This window comes from Zootoca vivipara, chromosome 9, assembly GCF_965207765.1.
Source record: "Zootoca vivipara chromosome 9, rZooViv2.hap1.1, whole genome shotgun sequence".
In the NCBI taxonomy this organism is placed as follows: Eukaryota; Metazoa; Chordata; class Lepidosauria; order Squamata; family Lacertidae; genus Zootoca; species Zootoca vivipara.
This window is the reverse complement of record NC_142592.1, coordinates 57,000,853-57,021,087: the sequence shown is the minus strand read 5'-3', so window position 1 is coordinate 57,021,087 and position 20,235 is coordinate 57,000,853. Positions and strand designations below refer to the sequence as shown.

At 43.8% G+C, this 20,235-nt stretch overlaps 1 protein-coding gene across 1 annotated transcript in view; it reads left to right on the top strand.

The window, feature by feature from the left end:
* RERG (RAS like estrogen regulated growth inhibitor) overlaps nt 1-19,706 on the top strand; it is a 95,537-nt gene extending 75,831 nt beyond the window's left edge. Inside the window, exons 3-5 of the mRNA XM_035126985.3 lie at nt 8,388-8,444; nt 15,472-15,545; nt 17,501-19,706. Of these exons, the coding sequence (XP_034982876.1) occupies nt 8,388-8,444; nt 15,472-15,545; nt 17,501-17,908 (539 nt within the window). The 3' untranslated portion in view covers nt 17,909-19,706. The remainder of the gene's footprint in view (nt 1-8,387; nt 8,445-15,471; nt 15,546-17,500) is intronic.
* The last annotated feature ends 529 nt before the right edge of the window (nt 19,707-20,235 follow it).

Sequence of the window (20,235 nt, the reverse complement as noted above, 5' to 3'; positions counted from 1 at the left end):
CCTTTAAATGTGAACGGAGCTGAGTTTCTCCCTCATCCCTACTCAGTACACAAAGTGGCATGCTTTTTAACCAGCTCTGAAGTGGACCCCCTCTCTGCTTACCTTGCCCCGCCTCTCCGGTTCTTCCATGCCTGCTGCAACTCTTACAGCTTCTATGGTGTGCAGTGAGTTGTTGATCTTTAGAAAAGGCAGGCAATTAACCTGCTCTGCCACCCACCCACGCTGCTGGCTAGGTCGAGCTGAGGAAAGGCAGAAGCCAGATGGTTGGACACAACAGCAAATATTATTAACGGGGAAGGGGTTGGTGGCCACAGGCATTAGCCTCTGCTTGCAGCATGTCTGCTAATTCTTCTTAGGAGGCTGGCGAGATAAAGAACAAGCACTAAAAGGAAGAGAAGAGTGAGGCAGACTCAGCAGGAAAAGATGCTTCTTGCAATGCATAAACGGCTTTGCATAACTGCACAGATTATACTGAAGCAGACAAATCCCCACAAATTTCAAATATGATATATCATCTAGAGCTCACTCACTGAATGCAGTTGGAGCACCAGATGTTGTTCCATTTGTTTTCTTGCTTGCTTGTTTCAGAAAAATTTAAACGCTGCTTGATTGTAAGGGGAAAGAAACCTCAAAGCGAATTACAAAATATAAAACAGTAAAAATCAAGAAAGAATTACTTTAAAACATACAAAAGTTAAAATGCTAAAAGAGATTAGAATCACCCCAACGTTCCATTTTGAACTCCATTTTCTGAGTCCATGAAAAGCCCAACTGCTGCATTTTTGAATATGTCAGTTGCTCCCTTCAGTAACAAACTCGAATATCATGCTCAAATTTGCACTACACCATGGATTCGGTTGGTCTATCTATCCAGTTTTGGATTAGGCCTTCAGATCAGGTATGGCCTAGGCAGCTTTTGATTCCCAAAGCTGCATAGATCGTAATTCTTATTTAAGGTTGGTTGTACCCAACTACATTATACTCAAGAGTAAATGAATAATCCTAAATTAGTCATCTCGAATACCATAATTGGGTCGATTCTGAGTGGGATGCAGCCCTGTGTGTTTATAGGTGATGGACTGGATCAAAAGAGGCTAGAGAACACAGAGCGTCTTTTGCCCTGCTGCAATACACATCAGAGCACTTTCTGCCTGAGCAGATCCTTGACAAACAATTCAGAAGTCATTAAGTCACCCTGGAATTAAATCAGTAAGTCACCCTGCAATTGGTGGACACTTAGATTCTTTAAGAGTATGCCAAAGGCAGCTGGCAGAAGTCATGAAGTCACCCTCTTTTCACGTCTCATAAAAGCAGCACAACAGTTAGGAGAGAAAGATGGGACAGTGGACAGCCATTATCTAAGGTGTTGATTTGTGTGGTAAGATCCCAGAGCAATGATATTTACCAGAAGAGGTCGAAACTGCTGGGGGTTGCTATTTGATCCAGATTGCCTTGATTGATGAACTTGCCTACTTTCTTTGTAAAGGTCTTTATTTTGCATCATAAACATTCAGTAAATAATAAACTAAGACAAAACAGCATCGGTGAACCCGATCATGTGTAAGGTTGTATATTTCCTCGAGGTTTGTTGCTCAAAAGCAACACAGCAACAATAACTTTGCATTTTCTGATTCCAAAACAGACATCTTTTGCAACTGGCAATTGTTTACATTTCACAGCGCAATTCTCCAGTCAAGTAGCGTGAACACAAATGCATAATATATTAGGGTCAAGTGTGCAATAACAATGCATCTGTTGGTGAAAATAGAGTACAAAAATGCATTATACAAGGCGAAATTGTTTGCAGAAACGTGTATGGCAAGCAAAACTGCACACAAAAATATGTGGACTAGGAGAAATTGGCACTAAAATGCTAATGGATTTCAATGAGGACTAGTTTCTAAGAAAAGCAAGGCTGAAGTGGAAATGTGGAGGACAGAGCTTAAGAGCAGGGAAGTGATGAGAGACCCCTAAGAAAAATGTAAATTTCTTTATGTATGCTACAACCGCGGCAAGAGTATTACTAGCTAAAAACTGGAAGACTCAGGAGTTACCAACAGTGGAAGATTGGCAAATGAAGATGATGGAATACATGGAACTGGCTGAAATGACCGGGAGAATCCGCGACCGGGGAGAAGAAGCGATAGAAGAAGAATGGAAAGAATTTAAAATTTATTTGAAAAAATATGGTAAAATTGTATATTAAGATTAGATTTAGAAGTGTATAGAAACTGTGGATTGCGGAAAAAGGAGAGATAAATAGAGGTATGAGAGATTTTTAATAATTAAATTGGAAATTGCTAAAGATGAAGAAGAAATGAATCGCAGTTGGAGAGAACTCGAGGAAGTCCCTCTTTACAATGTTAAAAGAAAAAGATTGTTTATTTGGATCCTTTGTGTTTTTCTTTGTATTGTTATGGTTTTTGTGTTTATTATGTTTCATTGTGCTGTTTGTTTTGGTTGTTTCTTATTGTAAAATTAATAAAAAATATTTAATAAAAAAAGAGCAGGGAAGTGAAAGACTGAGAGGAACCACAATTGTCAGACTTGCCCATTCCCAGCCCCGGGATAATTATAATTTATTGTGTAACACAAGTTACCTTGGGAAACTTCTTACATCAAAAAGTGAGATAGAGATAAAATTAAATAAAGTTGTGCAGGCCTGGGATAAAAGAATCCTCTTGGCTGTCAAGATCCTAAAACTCCCAATAAGCTGTTGGTTTTACAACATCCATTATGTATAGCTGTAGGTTTTATTCAACAGCACTGATATTTATGGGGGTGGGGGACACACAAAAACCATAATCCTCCAAGCAGCATTTTGCTATATTAATCGAAATAATGTGCCTAGATAAATAATAATAATCTTTCACTTAACTGGCCTTGCAAGATGAAAGCACAATTCAAGGTATATGAGAAGAAACTTCAGGAAAAGGGTTAACAAGTGCAAGGCTGGTAGATATCAAATTTTGCCCCACTGATCCTCTCCAGGGTCAAGAAACAAATGCTCTGAGCTTCACCAGTTGTAACAGAACAAAACAGCTGGGGGGAAAGAACTCATTGCATTGGCTTCAAACCCCATCAGGCAGCAGTGAAAATGGCAGCCAGCTATCTATTATTGAGAAACCTGTACCTCTTTACCCCATCGACATGCACACAAAACAAGGAAGGGTATTCAATGGAGATTCCTCCACCCCAGCTAACTATTGCCTTGGCTTTTCCCTTGATAGATTGGGTGGTTTGATTCAGATTTGGTTCGGTTCCAGTTGAGTCTTTAAAACTTATTTGAGCATATATTGGCTTCTGGCATTTTAGTGACAATAAATTGATGGAGTGGGGAATAACTTTTGTCTTTGGGAGAGTGATAAATAGATATATGCCAAAGAATACTGATGCACAATATCCTGCAGAATAGGATTTGGAAAAGGGTTATATATGAAAAACTGGAACAACAGTGTAAACTCAGCTTATGCTGGAATCAGAAATCTGTGTATCAAGATTGTAGAAAGGAAATATGAGACGTTGGATAAAGAGAATATTGGTGATAGGATAACATGTTACAGAAACTTTATTGTGTGCACTGTATTTCAGTGGTATTTGCAGTTTGTTTTTTAAGAAAGCAGTTGTATTGGCTGTTATAAGAACACCCACACTTACACACTTTGAGAACCTTGCTCTCATCCTGTGCTTTTTGATAGACTACAACTCTCATTACCCCTGACCGTTGACCATTTTGCCTGGGACTGACGATGTCAGGGACCGTGCTGAGGAGGGCTGCACTTAGGAGGAATGGTGAGAGCCTCCCCCTCCCCCTCCCCCTGCTCCTGATTAGCATCCTGAATCTTCCCAGGAGCAGGAGGACAGTATAGACAGTATAGATTTGGAACAGTGGTTTGCAGAGGGGCATAGTTCAGAAGGCAGAAGCTGGGAAATACTGGATGGGGAACAGCTAGGAGAAGAAGCAGCAGCACTGGAAGAGAGAGAGAGTTAACAGATTCACTGTCTCTGGAAACCATTCACTGACTCAGCCCAAGGTCAAGAAGAGCCGATAAGTTGGCAGCACAGAAAGCACAGTGGTTATGAGCTCAGGGTACAAGATGCAGTAGTGACGTGGGTGACTAGGGAGGAAGTGGGTGGAACCCTTAATTGGGAGCACTGCCATTCCTAGGAAATGGATTCTTTGTTCTCTCGCTGTGATCATTAAAGTTTCTAACTGGTAAGAAGGCTCATTTTCCTTTGTTCTGCTTATCTACTGCCAAAGGGGGAGGGAAAGGCTTCTGGGCTAGCGCTTTGCTCTGGCGTCTGACTTTCTGTTTGAAAGGAATTGTTTTCAGGAAGGAACGTTCCATTCTGCGCATCCCTACCTGCTGTTTGAATTGACATCACCCAGACACAGATTTAACTACCACACTGAGAACTAGACCTAAATGGAGATTAACATCTCAGGGCAGAGCCTTTCCTCTGCTTATGTTAGTCCGCAGCTTACCATGTACACAGACGGCAATATCTAAATAATAATAAAATTTGTAGACTATATTTCAAGTGGGATTTGGCTGTGTTCTTTAAGCATTGCTAAGGAGTGCGGTGTTCAACAGCTGATGGGAGAAGCTGGACCAGAAGCCCTGTTGTATCCCTTGGTGGTCTTAAAAGGCTAGAAGCCATGTTCCTTTAGGAATGCCATCTACTCTGCTTAGTGGAAAAGATCTGGCGTCGGCCTATCAGGGTTGCATCTATTCTATTCTAGATTTTTATTTTATTTATTTCAGTGGGACTAATCGGAAGGGTTGTGATTTAATGGGGTTGCGAAATAGGCTCTGTGTGCGCATGTGTGACAATAAAATATGTTTACCGTAGAAATAGCTATTTTATAGACAGCAGATTTTCAGACGCTATGTGCTAAACAATCAGTAGGAACAAACAGATGTCTTGATTATAAACATGAGTAAACATATGCAAAAGGTGGCAGATTTAGGCACAATGTGCATTATTTTACCAGGATTTAACCTAATGCATTGATGAGCATATTTATCAGCAGTGATTACTGTTGTTTAGAGCTTTATTCCTTCCTTATGTGATGCTTTCGTCACCTTCCCTGTTCTGACCTTCTTTCCCATCACAGCTTCAGTAATGTCATCCTTACAGAAAAGAGGGGTTCAAATGCCCTCCATTATTTTAAAGAAAATACAGAGGTGTTGTGAGGCCACATGCAGTTCCTCGGGTCTCTGAAGTAAAGATTCATATGTACAGAAAGAGCCACTAACACGGTCGCCATGCTAGCTAACGCATAAAGTCGACACTGTCTCCCCCTGATTCTCACAGATTCAGAGTCAGACCCTGTCCCACAAAGAGTGCAGCATCATAATTTGCAACAGGGCAATACCCATCTCTCCATTCCTGGACCAGTGGGAGGAGGAATAACTCAGCAAGTTATAGGCCTTGCTGGTGTTGCTGTGGTAACCCAGCGCACTTATCTCTTATCTCAGAACATCCAGACCTGGAGGGGGATGTGCTTCTCAAGACTTGAGACCAAGCACTGTGTAATATAAGCCATTGTCTGAATTACAGCAACAGATATTCATCAGATGGCGAACCTCAGTGAATCATAGACGCGGAGATGGATGACACACTCAGGTTCTGCTTATGGGTTTTGCATGGACCTCTGGTTGGCAGCTGTAAGAAAAAAGCAGAACTAGATGGACTAGCAGGTTCTTCTTATCTTTGTATGCCTCAAAAAAGGACTCCCATGTAAGGCAGAACAACAGGCAAAGATTCATTTGTGAAAATTGTTCAAGAAGGGAGGATGGGGGTGGAGATCTGGAGCCTTGTTAAAAGGACCTGGGACTCAGGCTTCCTGGGTACTTCCTAACCACCCCTGACTAATCTCCCATCATTCTTGACCATGCTAGGAGGGACTGATGGGAGCCGGAGTCCAAAAACATCTGCAGGGCACTGTCTTGGCTAGACCTACTATAAATAGGAAACATCTGGAGTGCCAAAGGTTGGGGATGCCTGCTGTAAGAGCAGTTGCCTGGGCCCATTTTACATCTTGCGGACATTGAGGAGAAAGAAGGGCCCCTCTACTTCAAAAATGCCTTTAAGGACATTTTCAGGAAGCCATATGTCCAGCACATGTTTATGTAACCTCCATCCATATTTCTGTTAACCAAGGAAGTGTAAGAGGAAATGGCCCAAGCATGCAGCTAGATGCAGCTGGTTTCCAAAATGCTTTTAATTGTCTCTTCCATATACACTATTAAGGAAGAGAGAGAAGGACTTGCCAAGTGGCCCCCGTTTGGAGGTCAGAGGAATGGAAAGGTCACAATACAGAACAAAATGTGGATCCTAAACTTAACATTTTGTCCATCTCCTTATTGCCATGGCGTTTAGCTGGAGCACTACAGAAACCACAGCATGTTGGGAGGTTTGATGTACACTGAATTAGAACGTCAAGGGTGTTTACCTGAACTTCTCCAGACTTCCGATCCATTCAGCGAAGCAGATGTTCTCACAAGATTTAACAGCCCATCCTGCTAATGGATGGGTAGTTTATACCACAAGGAAAAACATTTTTCTTAAGAGTTTTGTGGTTGTGACTCTGATGCTAGCCAAACCCAGAAAGCAAATATGTGCCTAAAAAAAAAAAAACGATAATGATGAACCATTGCAAATAGCTAATCAAAAGTTATGTTAGCCTTGGTTTCATAAAACATTACGCGTAAATCAAATTGGTTTTATGGAAATACATTGCAGAAAATAACTAAGGGTTCTTCCAAACTTTAGCAATCCCTCAGCCCAGATAACTCCGGGAATTGTAGCTCTGTTAGGGGAACAGGGGCCTCATAACTCTCAGCATCCTGAACAAACGACAGTTCCCAGGATTCTTAGGGAAAACCATGACTTTTAGTGGTATAAGAGTGCTTTAAACATATGGTACAGGTGTGGCTATGAACTATCATCCTTCCTTGTATGCTGAACAGAGAGAGGAGGATCCAAATGTTGCTGGTCTTTTAGCATTTTGAAGCTTGGGTGAACATAGAAAACTCAAAAAGCAGCATGTTAAATAAAAAAACCTCTTGCTTGTTAATTGAATTAAAAAATACATTGCTACACTGATTTCTTTAAAAGCTTTTTAAAAAATTCACTTAAATAAATAACATTGAACAGCTGCTAGGCTAGGCAGACAGCAGACAGCCTCCCCACCTTTTTGGGCTTGCAGGAAAGCTTAGCTGGGAATGAGGACATCTGAAGGCAACCCTTTTAATGTTTAATAAATTATTGTATTTTAATATTTCTGTTGGAAACTGCCCAGAGTGGCTGGGGAAACCCAGCCAGATGGGTGGGTATAAATAATATATTATTATTATTATTATTATTATTATTATTATTATTATTATTATTATATGCATTTTTCAGGAAAGACAAGCACCAGGATGGTTGCAGAGTGCAGCCCTCCAGAGAAATGATTTGCTGAATGCAAAAAACGGCACACCCCTTGACCCCCCCCCCTTGAATGCAAAGTTAATACCCATGAGAATATCACTAATTTTATTTTTCTTCTCCCTTTGGACATTTTTTTCTCTATTCCATTTCTCTTTTCATTAATTGATGGAGCATGCAGATTTTTAGTGCAGTAGAAGTGTGTATGTGTGTATTAAAAAAAACAAAAACCCTGACTTTTGCCTCTGACCACACCACTGGGGTGCGGCCCCTGAAAGGATCCCCATGATGCAATGTGGCCCTCAGACTGACTGAATTTACTTCCCCAAATTACACTCAGTGCAGACACATGCTGCAGTCAAAGGTCAGTATTTGAGCACTTTCTGTACCTAGGGCACCTGACGTTACGTGACAGGAAATAATGAAGAAATTCTGCTTGAATGTCCTCATCCTACGAGACTCTTGTACAGAGCTGCAGTATTGTAGCTAAGAGACTGAGCCCCCCCCCCCAATACACTGAATTCAGTGTGGAATCCATTCAAGCCAAATTCTCAACATGCTAGTTTGGTTGTGTGAATCTGCTCTGTCCTGCAATATTGTGCCACACAGCCCTCAAATACAGCAACTGTCTAGAATACGGATGAGGAACCTGTGCCCTTTTCCAAGTATCATCAGTGGTAAGGGATGATGGAAGTTGTTGTAGTCCAGTAGCATCCAGAAGCTGCAGGCTCTTCACCTAGACCAGGCATCCCCAAACTTTGGCCCTCCAGATGTTTTGGACTACAGTTCCCATCATCCCCGACCACTGGTCCTGTTAGCTAGGGATCATGGGAGTTGTAGGCCAAAACATCTGGAGGGCTGCAGTTTGGGGATGCCTGACCTAGAGAATGTTCCTGAACAAAAGATTTGTACTCCTTTGAATCTAACGTCATTTGTTTCTTTCTCCATAGCTCTCGTGGTGCGTTTTCTGACCAAACGGTTTATATGGGAGTATGATCCTACTCTTGGTAAGTTCTATTCTGTTGCCTGTAACCCTGGAATGCCGCAGAGCCGGTTGGAAAGATGATTTATAGGACTTGATTGATTTATAGTACCTCTCCCTCTCTACAACCTTCTAACTTCCAGTCACTTTCAAGATCAGCAAGGGAACAATCCTAGCATTGTTATTGCAATGATAACACACACACACACACACATCCCAAAAAACCACCCAATGGTCATTGATCCAATGCACCTGGTAGGGCATACTCTCGATGTAATCTTTACCCCTAGCGATATGAGGGTGAACCCAAGTCGGGGGCGGGGGTGCAATACATGCCCTTGTTATGGGTCAGACCATTTCCTGGTAAAGTTTGAACTGGAACTCCCTGCCTATTGACATCAGGCTGGTTCCTTCGCTGTATGTTTTTCAGCACCTGCTTGAAACATTTTTGCTTAGGCAGGTTTACCCAGACCCATCAACGCTGATGCATTTTACTATTGTTTTAAAATGTTTTTTATTGATAATTTTGATATTTCTCGCAAACTCCTTAGAAGTTCTACTGCAAGCAAGCAATATATACATTCCGCTAAAGGAAATAAAAGACAAATAAAACCCTTCTTTTAGCAATTTGAACACCCTCCCCCCCCAAAAAAAGCAATTCCCACTCTATTTTTGCAGGTGGTGGCAGAATGGCCGTACAAAAATGGAACGGGAAATGAAGCTCACCCCTAGTTTATGCGAACGTGGGTGTGTTTATATAAATTGTGAAGAATTCGGCATTTGTTGACGTGGTTTTCGAGTTGGCTTGGCACAGGGTTTTGCTCATCCCCCCCCCCTAAAGAGCAGAGTATACAAATCTTTAAAGGTCATGACACTAGAAGCAGCAACCTTCTGCCTCAAGCTGAAGGTGTAATGAAAACCGCTCTGGTAACTGTGCAGAAGAGTCAAGCCATGTACTGTTAAGAGCACTCTCCTCTGCCAATACACCAGGCAATAAGATTTGGATCTGATTCAACCCCCAACAAGGCAATTAAAGTTAGATTTGGAGCACAATACAAAACCAGTCCATTAAGCATTCCCGAGGTTTTTTTGGGGGGTGGGGAGAATCTTGGCTTCTTGAAAGGTCTTTTCTTGATGATTCAAATTCTCCGAGCTATTCTAAAAACCCAAATGATCCGGCCTTCCAATTGTGGTCTGCTCCAAATGTGGAGTATTCATGCAAAGTCAGAATTTGTGTGATCCTTTTTTCTGGCAACCCATTTCGACTCAAGCATATGGCATTCCAGTCGCATACTCTGCAGACCAAGGACAATTTAAATGATCTGTGGACGGCTGCCAGGTCCTCTAAAAACAAGCCCGTGCAAAATCAAATAAATGGCTCTCTTGCCAATGAAGCTGTTCATTCTTAATAGTGCTTTTGGAACATCTTCCTCCCCCACCGCTACCACCTTCTAAATGCTCCCTTGTGGCCGTTGAGTAGAGAGCAGTTATGTCAGGCAATGAGATACACAGAATGGGTATGACTTGCGGTGTTGTGGGGGGAAAGATGTTTGGGGCTCTTGCCAGCGCAGATGACCTCAACATTTTATTTCTAAAAACCACTGGAGGGGGAAGGAATAGGCGGGTTGGCTTTTAAACATAGGATTGTTCTCTAAAATCTTTTACGCCAGTAAGTATGGAGTTACTTACCATAATGCTTAGCTCAATGACATTTCAAAAATAGATAGGTCACATGATCATTAATGGCTCTTATGTGCACTATGTGTTTAAAGTAGCATCATACCAATTTAAACAGCCATGTCTCCTGCCCCCCTCCCCCAAAGAATCCTGGGAGCTGTAGTTCATTAAGAGTGCTGAAAGTTGTTAGTAAAGGTAAAGGGACCCCTGACCATTGGGTCCAGTCGTGACCGACTCTGGGGTTGCGTCGCTTATCTCGTTGTTATTGGCCGAGAGAGCCGACGTACAGCTTCCAGGTCATGTGGCCAGCATGACAAAGCCGCTTCTGGTGAACCAGAGCAGCACACGGAAATGCCATTTACCTTCCCGCTGTAGTGGTTCCTATCTATCTACTTGCACTTTGACATGCTTTCGAACTGCTCGGTAGGCAGGAGCTGGGACCGAGCAACGGGAGCTCACCCTGTCGCGGGGATTTGAACCGCTGACCTTCTGATCGACAAGCCCTAGGCTCTGTGGTTTAACCCACAGCGCCACCCACATCCCTTTTGGGAGACTCCTATTCCCCTTGCAGAACTACAAATCCTAGAGTGGTTTAACAATTAATACCATTTCCCAAGCTCTGTTTGTGGGGAAGGTGCTGTTTACCGAGCCTTCATTGCAATTAGTTCGTGGAGAGGTTATATATTATCCCAAGCATTCCTTATGCTGCTCTTTCCAGTGCATTTGCCCTTTCAATTTCCTTCCTGAACTAAGTCCACAAGTTGTTGTTGTTGTTTTTTGGGGGGTGTTGTTTTTTAAATGAAAGTTTGTTGTGCAAGAGTGCCCGATCCACTTCTTCAACTGCACAAACTGCATTTGCCAGTATGCAGTTGAATCCCAGCTGCAAAATATCGGCTGTCTAGAAGCAGCAACAGATATCTTTATTGTCATTGTCCCCTTGCGGGAACAACGAAATTACTCGGTTGCTACATCCACTCAGATAAAGCATTCCGCATAATCCAAAATTACAAAAACCTAATTAAAAACAGTAAATATAATACAAAATAACAAGTAAAATAAGATGACTTCAAAGTCCAGGCTTTCCATTTAAGGCCAAAATCGCTCTAGAGAAGAAACTGTTCCTGAGACGGCTCGTTCTTGCCTGCATTGTTCTATATCTCCATCCCGATGGCAGGAGCTGAAAGAAATGGTGACCAGGGTGCGTTGGATCTCTTGATATGTCTAGTGCTTCTCTATGGCACCTGGTGGTATAGATTTGTTCTAAGGTGGAGAGTGAGCAGCCAATAATGCTCTCTGCTGTTTTAATAATTCTACACAGCCCTGCTCTGTCCTGGGAAGTACAGCTTCCGTACCACACACATAAACCGTACGTGAGCACGCTCTGTATGGCACAGTGATAGAAGGCAAGCAGCAGCTTTTGTGGAAGATGGTTTTTCCTTAAAATTCTCAAAAAATACAGTCTCTGCTGCGCCTTCTTCACAAGCCCCCTTGTATTAACACTCCAGGACAGATCCTCCTGTAACTCAATGCCTAGAAATCTAAACGTTGTTACCCTCTCCACACAAATTCCGTCAATCAAAAGTGGCTGGACCTCGTTCTTCTGTCTCCTAAAGTCCACCACAAGCTCCTTAACTCATCAAAAAATGCTGATACTTTTTTTTGGGGGGGGGGAATAGTGAAGAAAGGAGGCGTTGCTATTCTCCAAAGAAAGTGGCACTGAATTCTGTATCGGAGTTCTGTAGTCTGTCCCCTGTTTAATTAGTGGCATGCCTTGTTTGGGGAGCTGCTTTCTTATCCAGATTTTCACAGCTAAAGAGCACCATAGTGTGTTATCATTCTCAAGGCGACCTTGACAGGTACCCGCCCCGCAAAGACATTATTTCCAGTTGCCAAAAGGGAGAGTGGAATATTCAAGTCACTTGACTTCATACAAATTTAATATGCCTTCTGTTGGCAGCTCACTTCTCTCCTCTCCACTGACGTAGTGAAGAACGTGAATGGATTGGGCTTTGGGCTTTTCTTCCACATCATTTGTGCAGCAGAACTAAAATCTGGGCTCCCAGATAGATTTCCCCATCCATCCTATATCCCCAAATGCCATGCGGGACTAAAAAATGCAAGGCAGTGAGTGCACTTCAATATGTTGAGCCATGGTTTGTGCCCCAAGCAATTACAGTGGTACCTGTATTTGCCCCCAAGCAAATTACAAACGCCTCAGGTTACAAACACTTCAAGTTACAAACTCCGCTAACCTGGAAGAGTTACCTTGAGTTGATAACTTTGCCCCAGGATGAGAATGGAAATCGTGTGCCAGCGGCGCAGCAGCAGCAGGAGGCCCCATTAGCGAAAGCACGCCTCTAATTAAGAACAGTTTTAGTTTAAGAATGGACCTCCGGAACGAATTAAGTTCATAACTAGAGGTACCACTGTGTAAATAAAAAGGGGTTTTATTGGGGGGCAGGGGGAGTTCCTGCTCTTTTTTGTCTGAAATTTCCAGTGGGTGGTGTCCACAGTACATGGATTCCTACAGGGGTGTGTAGGAAGCTTCGTTTCTAGGGAGGGCCAGTGACTCAGGAAAAGTCAATGCAGGGGCAGAGCCAATGGTGGGTGGAGCCACAACCCATGTGGGCAGAACTACCACTTCTCCCGCTCACTCATTCTCTCCCACAACTCTGCCCGCCTCTAGCAAGCCCCAATAGGAGACTCCACCACCAAAGTGTTAGGCAGGATAGTGTACCTTTTCCTCCTGGGCAACCTTTTGGGGGCCACATGGAAGTGGTGGGTAGGGCCAGAGGGAACAGTGGGCAGAGTAATGTATGTTCCAGGAGTGAGCCAGCAATAAATCACACGGAGTAAGTGAAGTTAACTCTCTATTAGAAGAAACGAGGTCTGTTCAAGAGTCCCTGGCTTAATGAGCACAGCAACTCTTCTTTGGTGGGTTTTGGTCTTAGGAAGCAGTTGCTGAGACTGAAGGTCCCTGCCTTCCCACAGCTGCCTAAGTCTCTTATTCTTCCGGGTCATTCTAAAGCAATCTGAGGATACGCCGACATGCCTCTCTTTGCTTCTCCTGCTTCATACCTTTCCTGGTCATAGGAGATCCAGGGGAGGGGAGATTGTTGCAGCAGGAGGGGGAGACACCATGGCTTCTTCACCAGCCTGATTCATCTCTGCTTCTTGGCCTCCTTTCTGATTCTGATTCTGGATTTCTGATTCTGGATTTCTGATTCTGATTCTGGACTTCTCTTTGCCACAGACTCCCCCAGCTCACTAAGCCATTTTCCCTCCGCAGCGTCTGACACTTCCCCCCTAGTCTTCTCCCTCTGACCTCACATCGCCTTCCCACCACCAATTCCTGGGCTCTGAGCCTTCTTCACTTGGGGGTTCCCCAGCTGGTGCCCCCCCATTCCTCTGCATCCAGCCAGTCCATGACAGTATGTAAATTTTAATTTTGAATAGTAGGCTAGTTTCTACACACACATCTCACACATCCTCTGTCCTTCATCCATAGAGGCATCAAGAGAGTTCAAGGACACATTGCAGTGTGATAAAAAAAACATTCAGGGAGGGTGCAAAGCAAGGCTGGTGAGGGATATGGCCTGGGGAGAAGGGGTGTGGTCTGGGAAGAGTCCCGAGGGCCAGTCAGACAAGCATTTGGCCCCCCAAGCCTGAGGTTTCCAGTTCCTGAGTTAGGAGTTTGTGTAGTGGGTATATGAGTTTCACCTAACTCCAGAGACTCTACGTCAGGCATCCCCAAACTGCGGCCCTCCAGATGTTTTGGCCTACAACTCCCATGATCCCTAGCTAACAGAACCAGTGGTCAGGGATGATGGGAATTGTAGTCCAAAACATCTGGAGGGCCAAAGTTTGGGGATGCCTGCTCTACATTCTAATTCCATATTTTCTAGCGTATTCATTAACTCTATGGCACAAATCAGCCCAGGAGAGTTTTTTTTCCAATCTGCTTTCTCTTTTTCCCCCCTTCTCGCTGCATCTCCTTTATAAGAACTCTGTGTCTCTGGCAATTTAAAAATAAATTGAATTGGGCGACATGGGGTGGGAAGGAATGAAAGTGCCTGGCTCTGCCAATATTCCGTAGCCCCCATTGTTGTTGTTTTTAAATGAAAGCTGAACCGAATTAATATCTCAAGCATGGATCTAAATATTTAAAGCGTGAGTTTTACATATCTCAAAATCTTGGCTTTCAATCCAGTCAGGGAACAGAACATGACAGGAGAGCGAGTCAAATAACAAACCAGCCATTGGATTAATGACGGTGGGAAATGATCCAAGGTTATGCCAGTAGCATGTAAAATGGATTAACATCATGTTTTGTGGCTATGAATTTTTACACCTATATTCTGCCCTTTCTCCAAGGCGTTGGGTGATGTCACATTCCTCTTGCTCCTTCCTTTTAACCTCACAACATCCCTGTAAGGGAGGTTACATGGAGAGATTGTACCTGGACCAAAGTTACCTGGTGATCTTCTCATGGCTGAGTGTGGACTTAAAAGATGGGTCACCCTAGCCCTAAGTCTGTCACTCTTAAACATGGCAGACATTCAGTCTTCCAGCTCACGAGGAGCCATGAGGGCAGGGAGACACAAGACATGCTGGTTCTCTGCTCTCCTCCTCTAATTGTATGAAATATCTGAATTCCCAAAATGGTGGAAAGGTCTGGTACTCAGCTGAGACCTTTTATCCTTCTTGGGCCAGGCCACCCCTCCCAAGCTCCACCCTCTTTCTGAAGAGTGGACACTCTTAAAGGGGTAGACCGGTTGCCTGCAGCATAACTCCTCATCAGCTCCCCACCTTCTGCATTGCCTGTGTTGGTGAACAGATGTTGGGAGCAGAGAGACCGCTGGTATAGAGCAGGCTGGTTTGTCAGGAGAACCTGGCTCGAGGCAAGGAGAAGGTTGCCATCTTCTGAAACCCAGTTTGGGGGTCTCTGGCTCAAGGGGATTCGACCAACAGGCTCCAGCTCAGGTTTAGAGCCAGAGTCTGGGTTCAGAACATCCATGACTTCCTGATCCAGCTTTTGTAGTTATTATTAGCTCTCTAGTCCACCTTTCCTCCAAGGAGCAAAAAGGGGCATATATAGTTCTCCCCTCCTCGTGTTATGCTCACAAGGTAGGTTAGGCTGAGAGAGGGTGATCATTCCTACTTCAACAATTTAGCCAGTACGCCACACTGCCTCACACTGGTTGGGATCATAGCACATATCTGTCGGAATAGAGAGTGGGGAGGAGGGGTCCCGAGGCCTAATTAACCAGATATATAGAGATGTGTTGAGAGTGGCTGCACCCAAAACTGTTTGCTTCTTGAGTTTTAATTTCATTTTCTCTCTCTCTCTCTCTCTCCCTCGTGTTTCTTTTAAGAGTCCACTTACCGTCATCAGGCCACAATTGACGATGAAGTTGTTTCTATGGAAATACTAGACACAGCTGGGCAGGTGAGTCAGAACTCTACAGATTCCTACAACAGAAACCAAATGCCAAAGAACTGTAAGTAACTTCAGAGGAAGGTTGTGAAGCATTGCTAAGCCGAACGTTAGATGTTAAAAGCATTCAAGAGGCAAAAGGGGACATGCCAAAACACAATGGGCCGAATGGGTAGGGAGGTAACATCTTATTTTCCTTGCCTGTAATTGTATTTGTTTATTATTATTATTATTATTATTATTATTATTATTATTATTATTATTAAATTTGTATACTGCCCTTCATCTGAAGATCACAGGGCAGTTCACAACATAAAATTGCAAAATGAGAACACAAAAGACATAATAAAAACAAGAACAAACCAATAACCCTGCTCCCACAAACATATGTAAAGGACGTAGAACATTCATCAGACGAAAAGGCCTGTTTGCCTGGTGCCTAAAGATATGTAATGAAGGTGCCTGGTGAGTCTCAATGGGGAGAGCATTCCACAAATGGGGAGCCACCACAGGAAAGGCTCGTTCTTGTCTTGCCACCCTCTGTACCTCTCCTGGAGGAGGCACATGAAGAAGGGCCACAGCTGATGAGCACAACATCCAGAACGGTTCATATTTCACTGGGTGTGTTGTTGTTTTGGTCAGAAGAGGTCAGACCTTTTTGCAATCCAAGCCCCTCTTCTCATCTGCACCCCTGGTGTCTTTTGCAGTGGAGAATCTCCTCCCCCCCCCCTACATACCCTTCTCTCCCTTTTTCTCTCTACCCAAGAGCATCTTGTTCCCGCAACACCCAACATACCTTTTTTCTCTACCAAACAAAGAAAATGAAACTGTGCTCCTTACACAGCAACTTGTTGAACGAAGCTAACGGAGTCAATGAGTTTTGAGGCATGCACAGAGTCCTAGCTGAACCAAGCACCTTAGTTACAAAGGGGCGGGTGAGGTTTATTTTCCTGGTGCTTAGGACAACTGCTTCTGGTTGTTACATTTATATCCCACCTTTCCTCCAGTCTGTACAAGGTGGCAGATACGGCTCTCCTGCTCCCCATTTTGTCCACAATGACCTTGTGATGTAGGTTAGGCTGAGAGACAGCGATTGGCCCAAGAATACCCTGTGAGCTTTATGGCTGGGTTGGGTGTCTTCGCCACACTGGTTCTCCTTAGCATGGTATCATCTGAGATCAATGTCATCATAAGGTAAAGGTAAAGGACTCTGGGGTTGGGGCGCTCATCTTGCTTTACAGGCTGAGGGAGCCGGTGTTTGTCCGCTCCGCAGTTTTTCCGGGTCATGTGACCAGCATGACTAAGCCGCTTCTGGCACAACGGAACACCGAAACCAGAGCAGCGCATGGAAACGGCGTTTACCTTCCTGCCAGAGTGGTACCTACTTATCTACTTGCACTTTTTGGGGTGCTTTCGAACTGCTAGGTTGGCAGGAGTTGGGACCGAGCAATAGGAGATCACCCCATCACGGGGATTCGAACAGCTGACCTCCTGGTCGGCAAGCCCGAGAGGCTCAGTGGTTTAGACCACAGCGCCACCCGCTTCCCCTCAATGTCATCATACTAAAGCTTAAAGAAAGGTCTCCATTGCATAACAGGGCATTTAGAGTGATCTAAATGGACCAGAAATCGGGACACAGACAGACACACACACAAGGTTAGAAGTCCTTGTTTTACTACTGCTCCTATTTTTCATGCTGCCTTGTTCATTTGAATGTAGCATCAATGTACCATAAAACCATTGAAGGAATGCAGGGTAATAATGCTTTCTGCTAGTGTTGCTGCACTAGGGCTTGCACATTTAGTGCCTGGCCCTGAAGAATGGATACTTTTATAGATCGTAAACAAAAGCCATAGTACAGCAACACTAAATCAAAACAGAGTCCTCTGCGGTCCAAAATACGGACACCCCCTTGATACCTGTTTGTGTCTTTTGACCATTCTCCCTGCCTCTTTCTTTCGAAACAGGAGGATGCCATTCAGAGGGAAGGCCATGTGCGATGGGGCGAAGGCTTTGTGCTGGTCTATGACATCACCGACAGAGGGAGCTTTGAAGAAGTCCTACCACTTAAGAACTTGCTGGACGAAGTTAAGAAACCCAAGAATGTTACCTTGATCCTAGTTGGAAACAAAGCAGACCTGGACCACTCGAGGCAGGTCAGCACCGAAGAAGGGGAAAAGCTGGCCACCGATCTAGCCTGTGCATTTTACGAGTGCTCTGCTTGTACAGGGGAAGGCAACATCATGGAGGCCTTTTATGAGCTTTGCCGGGAAGTGCGGCGCCGGAAGATGGTCCAGGGCAAGGCCCGGAGACGGAGCTCCACCACTCACGTCAAGCAAGCAATCAACAAGATGCTCACCAAAATCAGCAGCTAAAATATTTCGCTTGTTTCGTTAATATAGAACATCTCAACTGAGGTGGGGTGAGAAGGCCGGGTTGTGGGCAATCAACAAGATGGTCAAAGCTTTGCTCTTCCCTACACCGCCAAAACCATCACATTACTCTTCCTGAAATTAAGAGAAGCAAAGCAGGTTTCTGGAGTTGGAGCAATTACCAAATAGAATAATTTTTTTAAAATAATAAATTCACAGGGTCACTTAGAGAATGGGGAACATGGAAGAATGTACCAGATCGGTTACTGCTTCCCCTACAACACAGCATGTTCACCTCTCACTATTACTTGATGACTTATCACTGGCCAATAGGTAAATGAGTCTCCAGTCCAGATTTACTGGGTGATATATTCTTTTATGGGGTCTTTTACCACTGGCAACTTAGGCTGTGTACACACAACATTTTATTCTAGAATCAAAGGAATATGGATGCAGTATTTGTTTTTTCCTACATAGTCCACACACACACACAGGCTAGATCTAGTGCATTTTTATTGATTTGAGGAACTGGTTTCATTCAGAAAACGATAGCTCCTTGCAAGTTGATTCTGCATTGCCCCCATTTGAAAGCAGATGTAGGTGGTCCCAGCAGTGGGGGTTGCATCCGTACCTGGCTTTGATGAAGGATGTATAACAAGAAGGGAATCATCACTTCCTCCTTCATTCAACTTGGTGCATGTGCAGGGTGGAAAAGGTGTGGCTAAACTAATCGAGGGGAGGGTTTTCAAATCTGTACTGAGTAACCACACCCACTCTTGTGGTCAGCAGGCTCTAGAATCAATCTAGTTTGAAGGCATGTTGAGAATGAGAATGGTTTGAGCATGTTGACGATAAGCAAGAATGAGAAATGGGGACAACGTGAATGCCGGTTTCCAGCTGAAATCTGGCAAGATCTCATGAGATTTTGATAAGGTCTCGCAATGCCTTGCTGGAAATTGGCACCGAGGCCAGAACTTCCCCACCAGGGGCAGAGGCAGTAGGGCTTTCATGGGTGGCCCAGGCCTGGTTAGTGTGTACACAGCGTTAATCTGCATGTTGCCGATTCATATAGCATTGATCAAGAACATCCACCCTTTCTGCCGGATGTCTAAACCCCATCCATAATCTAAGAAAGCAGAGGAATTGTCACCTAACTCCTCCAGTGTGCTTACTGGCCTATTGCAAGTGGGCACCTTAGCAAGCATCAGCCTTCCCACCACCAGGATGTTTTGGACCACAACTCCCAGGAGCCCCAAACAGCACCTGGTTGGAGAAGGTGGTCTAACTTGCTCATTGTGGGCAAAGTGGCCTGTTGCTACCTACATAACACAGAAGGCAGTCTCTGGGTTAGGAGAAGGCTATCTATCAATGCTATGTATCTGGCTGTCAACCTATGGAGGGTATGGGATGGATTTCACACTTTTCATGACACTATATTAATGCATGGTCAATTTTTCTTAAGAACAAAGCCGCCTCTTTCCTTGTGTCACTTTTCCCGAACCTTTATGACGCCTACATTTTAGTAGGATATCTTTGTAAACTCAGCTAACGGAAACTCTTCAACGAGTTGGTAGGCTCAACTGGATTTGTTACGTTATGTTAAAAGTTTATTTTTATGCCGCTTTTCAGTTCCCCAAAGTAGTACAGAAAAGTGAAAATGCAAAAAAAAAAAGTTTAAAAAAATAAAATATCAGTTACCAAGAGATTGTATGAAAATGACACACTATACGCTTGGCTGTGTATCTATGTTTGTAAGCCCTGCAGAGATAGACAGGAAATAATACTCATTTCTTTAAACAAAGGTTTGGCTTTTTTCTTGTTCTGCTTCCTAACTGGTGGATCCATTTCTACTTTAATTGGAACTGGCTATAAAGAAACCACTTCGGCAGGTCACAACTGATAGTTGTGATAGCTCCTGTTTATTGTTGGGGTTGACAAGCCCCATTTGTGCTGATCAAAAGTTGTACAGTGGTCCCTCGACTTATGAATTTAATCCATTCCGAAGGCACCTTCGTAGGTCGAAAAATTCGTAAGTCGAAAAACACCATTGGAAAAGCGATTTCCCATAAGAATGCATTGGAAACGGAAAAATTCGTAAGTCGAAGCAATCCTGTCTAAAAATTCGTAAGTTGAAAAATTCCTTTCTAAAACTGCCGCAGTTTCCTTTCGGATGTCGAGACATTTGTAAGCACGCGGCCATGAGCCCCATTCGTAAGTCAAAAAATTCGGTTGTCGAGTCGTTCGTAAGTCGAGGGACCACTGTATTTGTCTACAGTATGAGCTCGGTACTGGAGCTGATTCCAGGTTTGATTCCTTGATTTGTGCAAGGG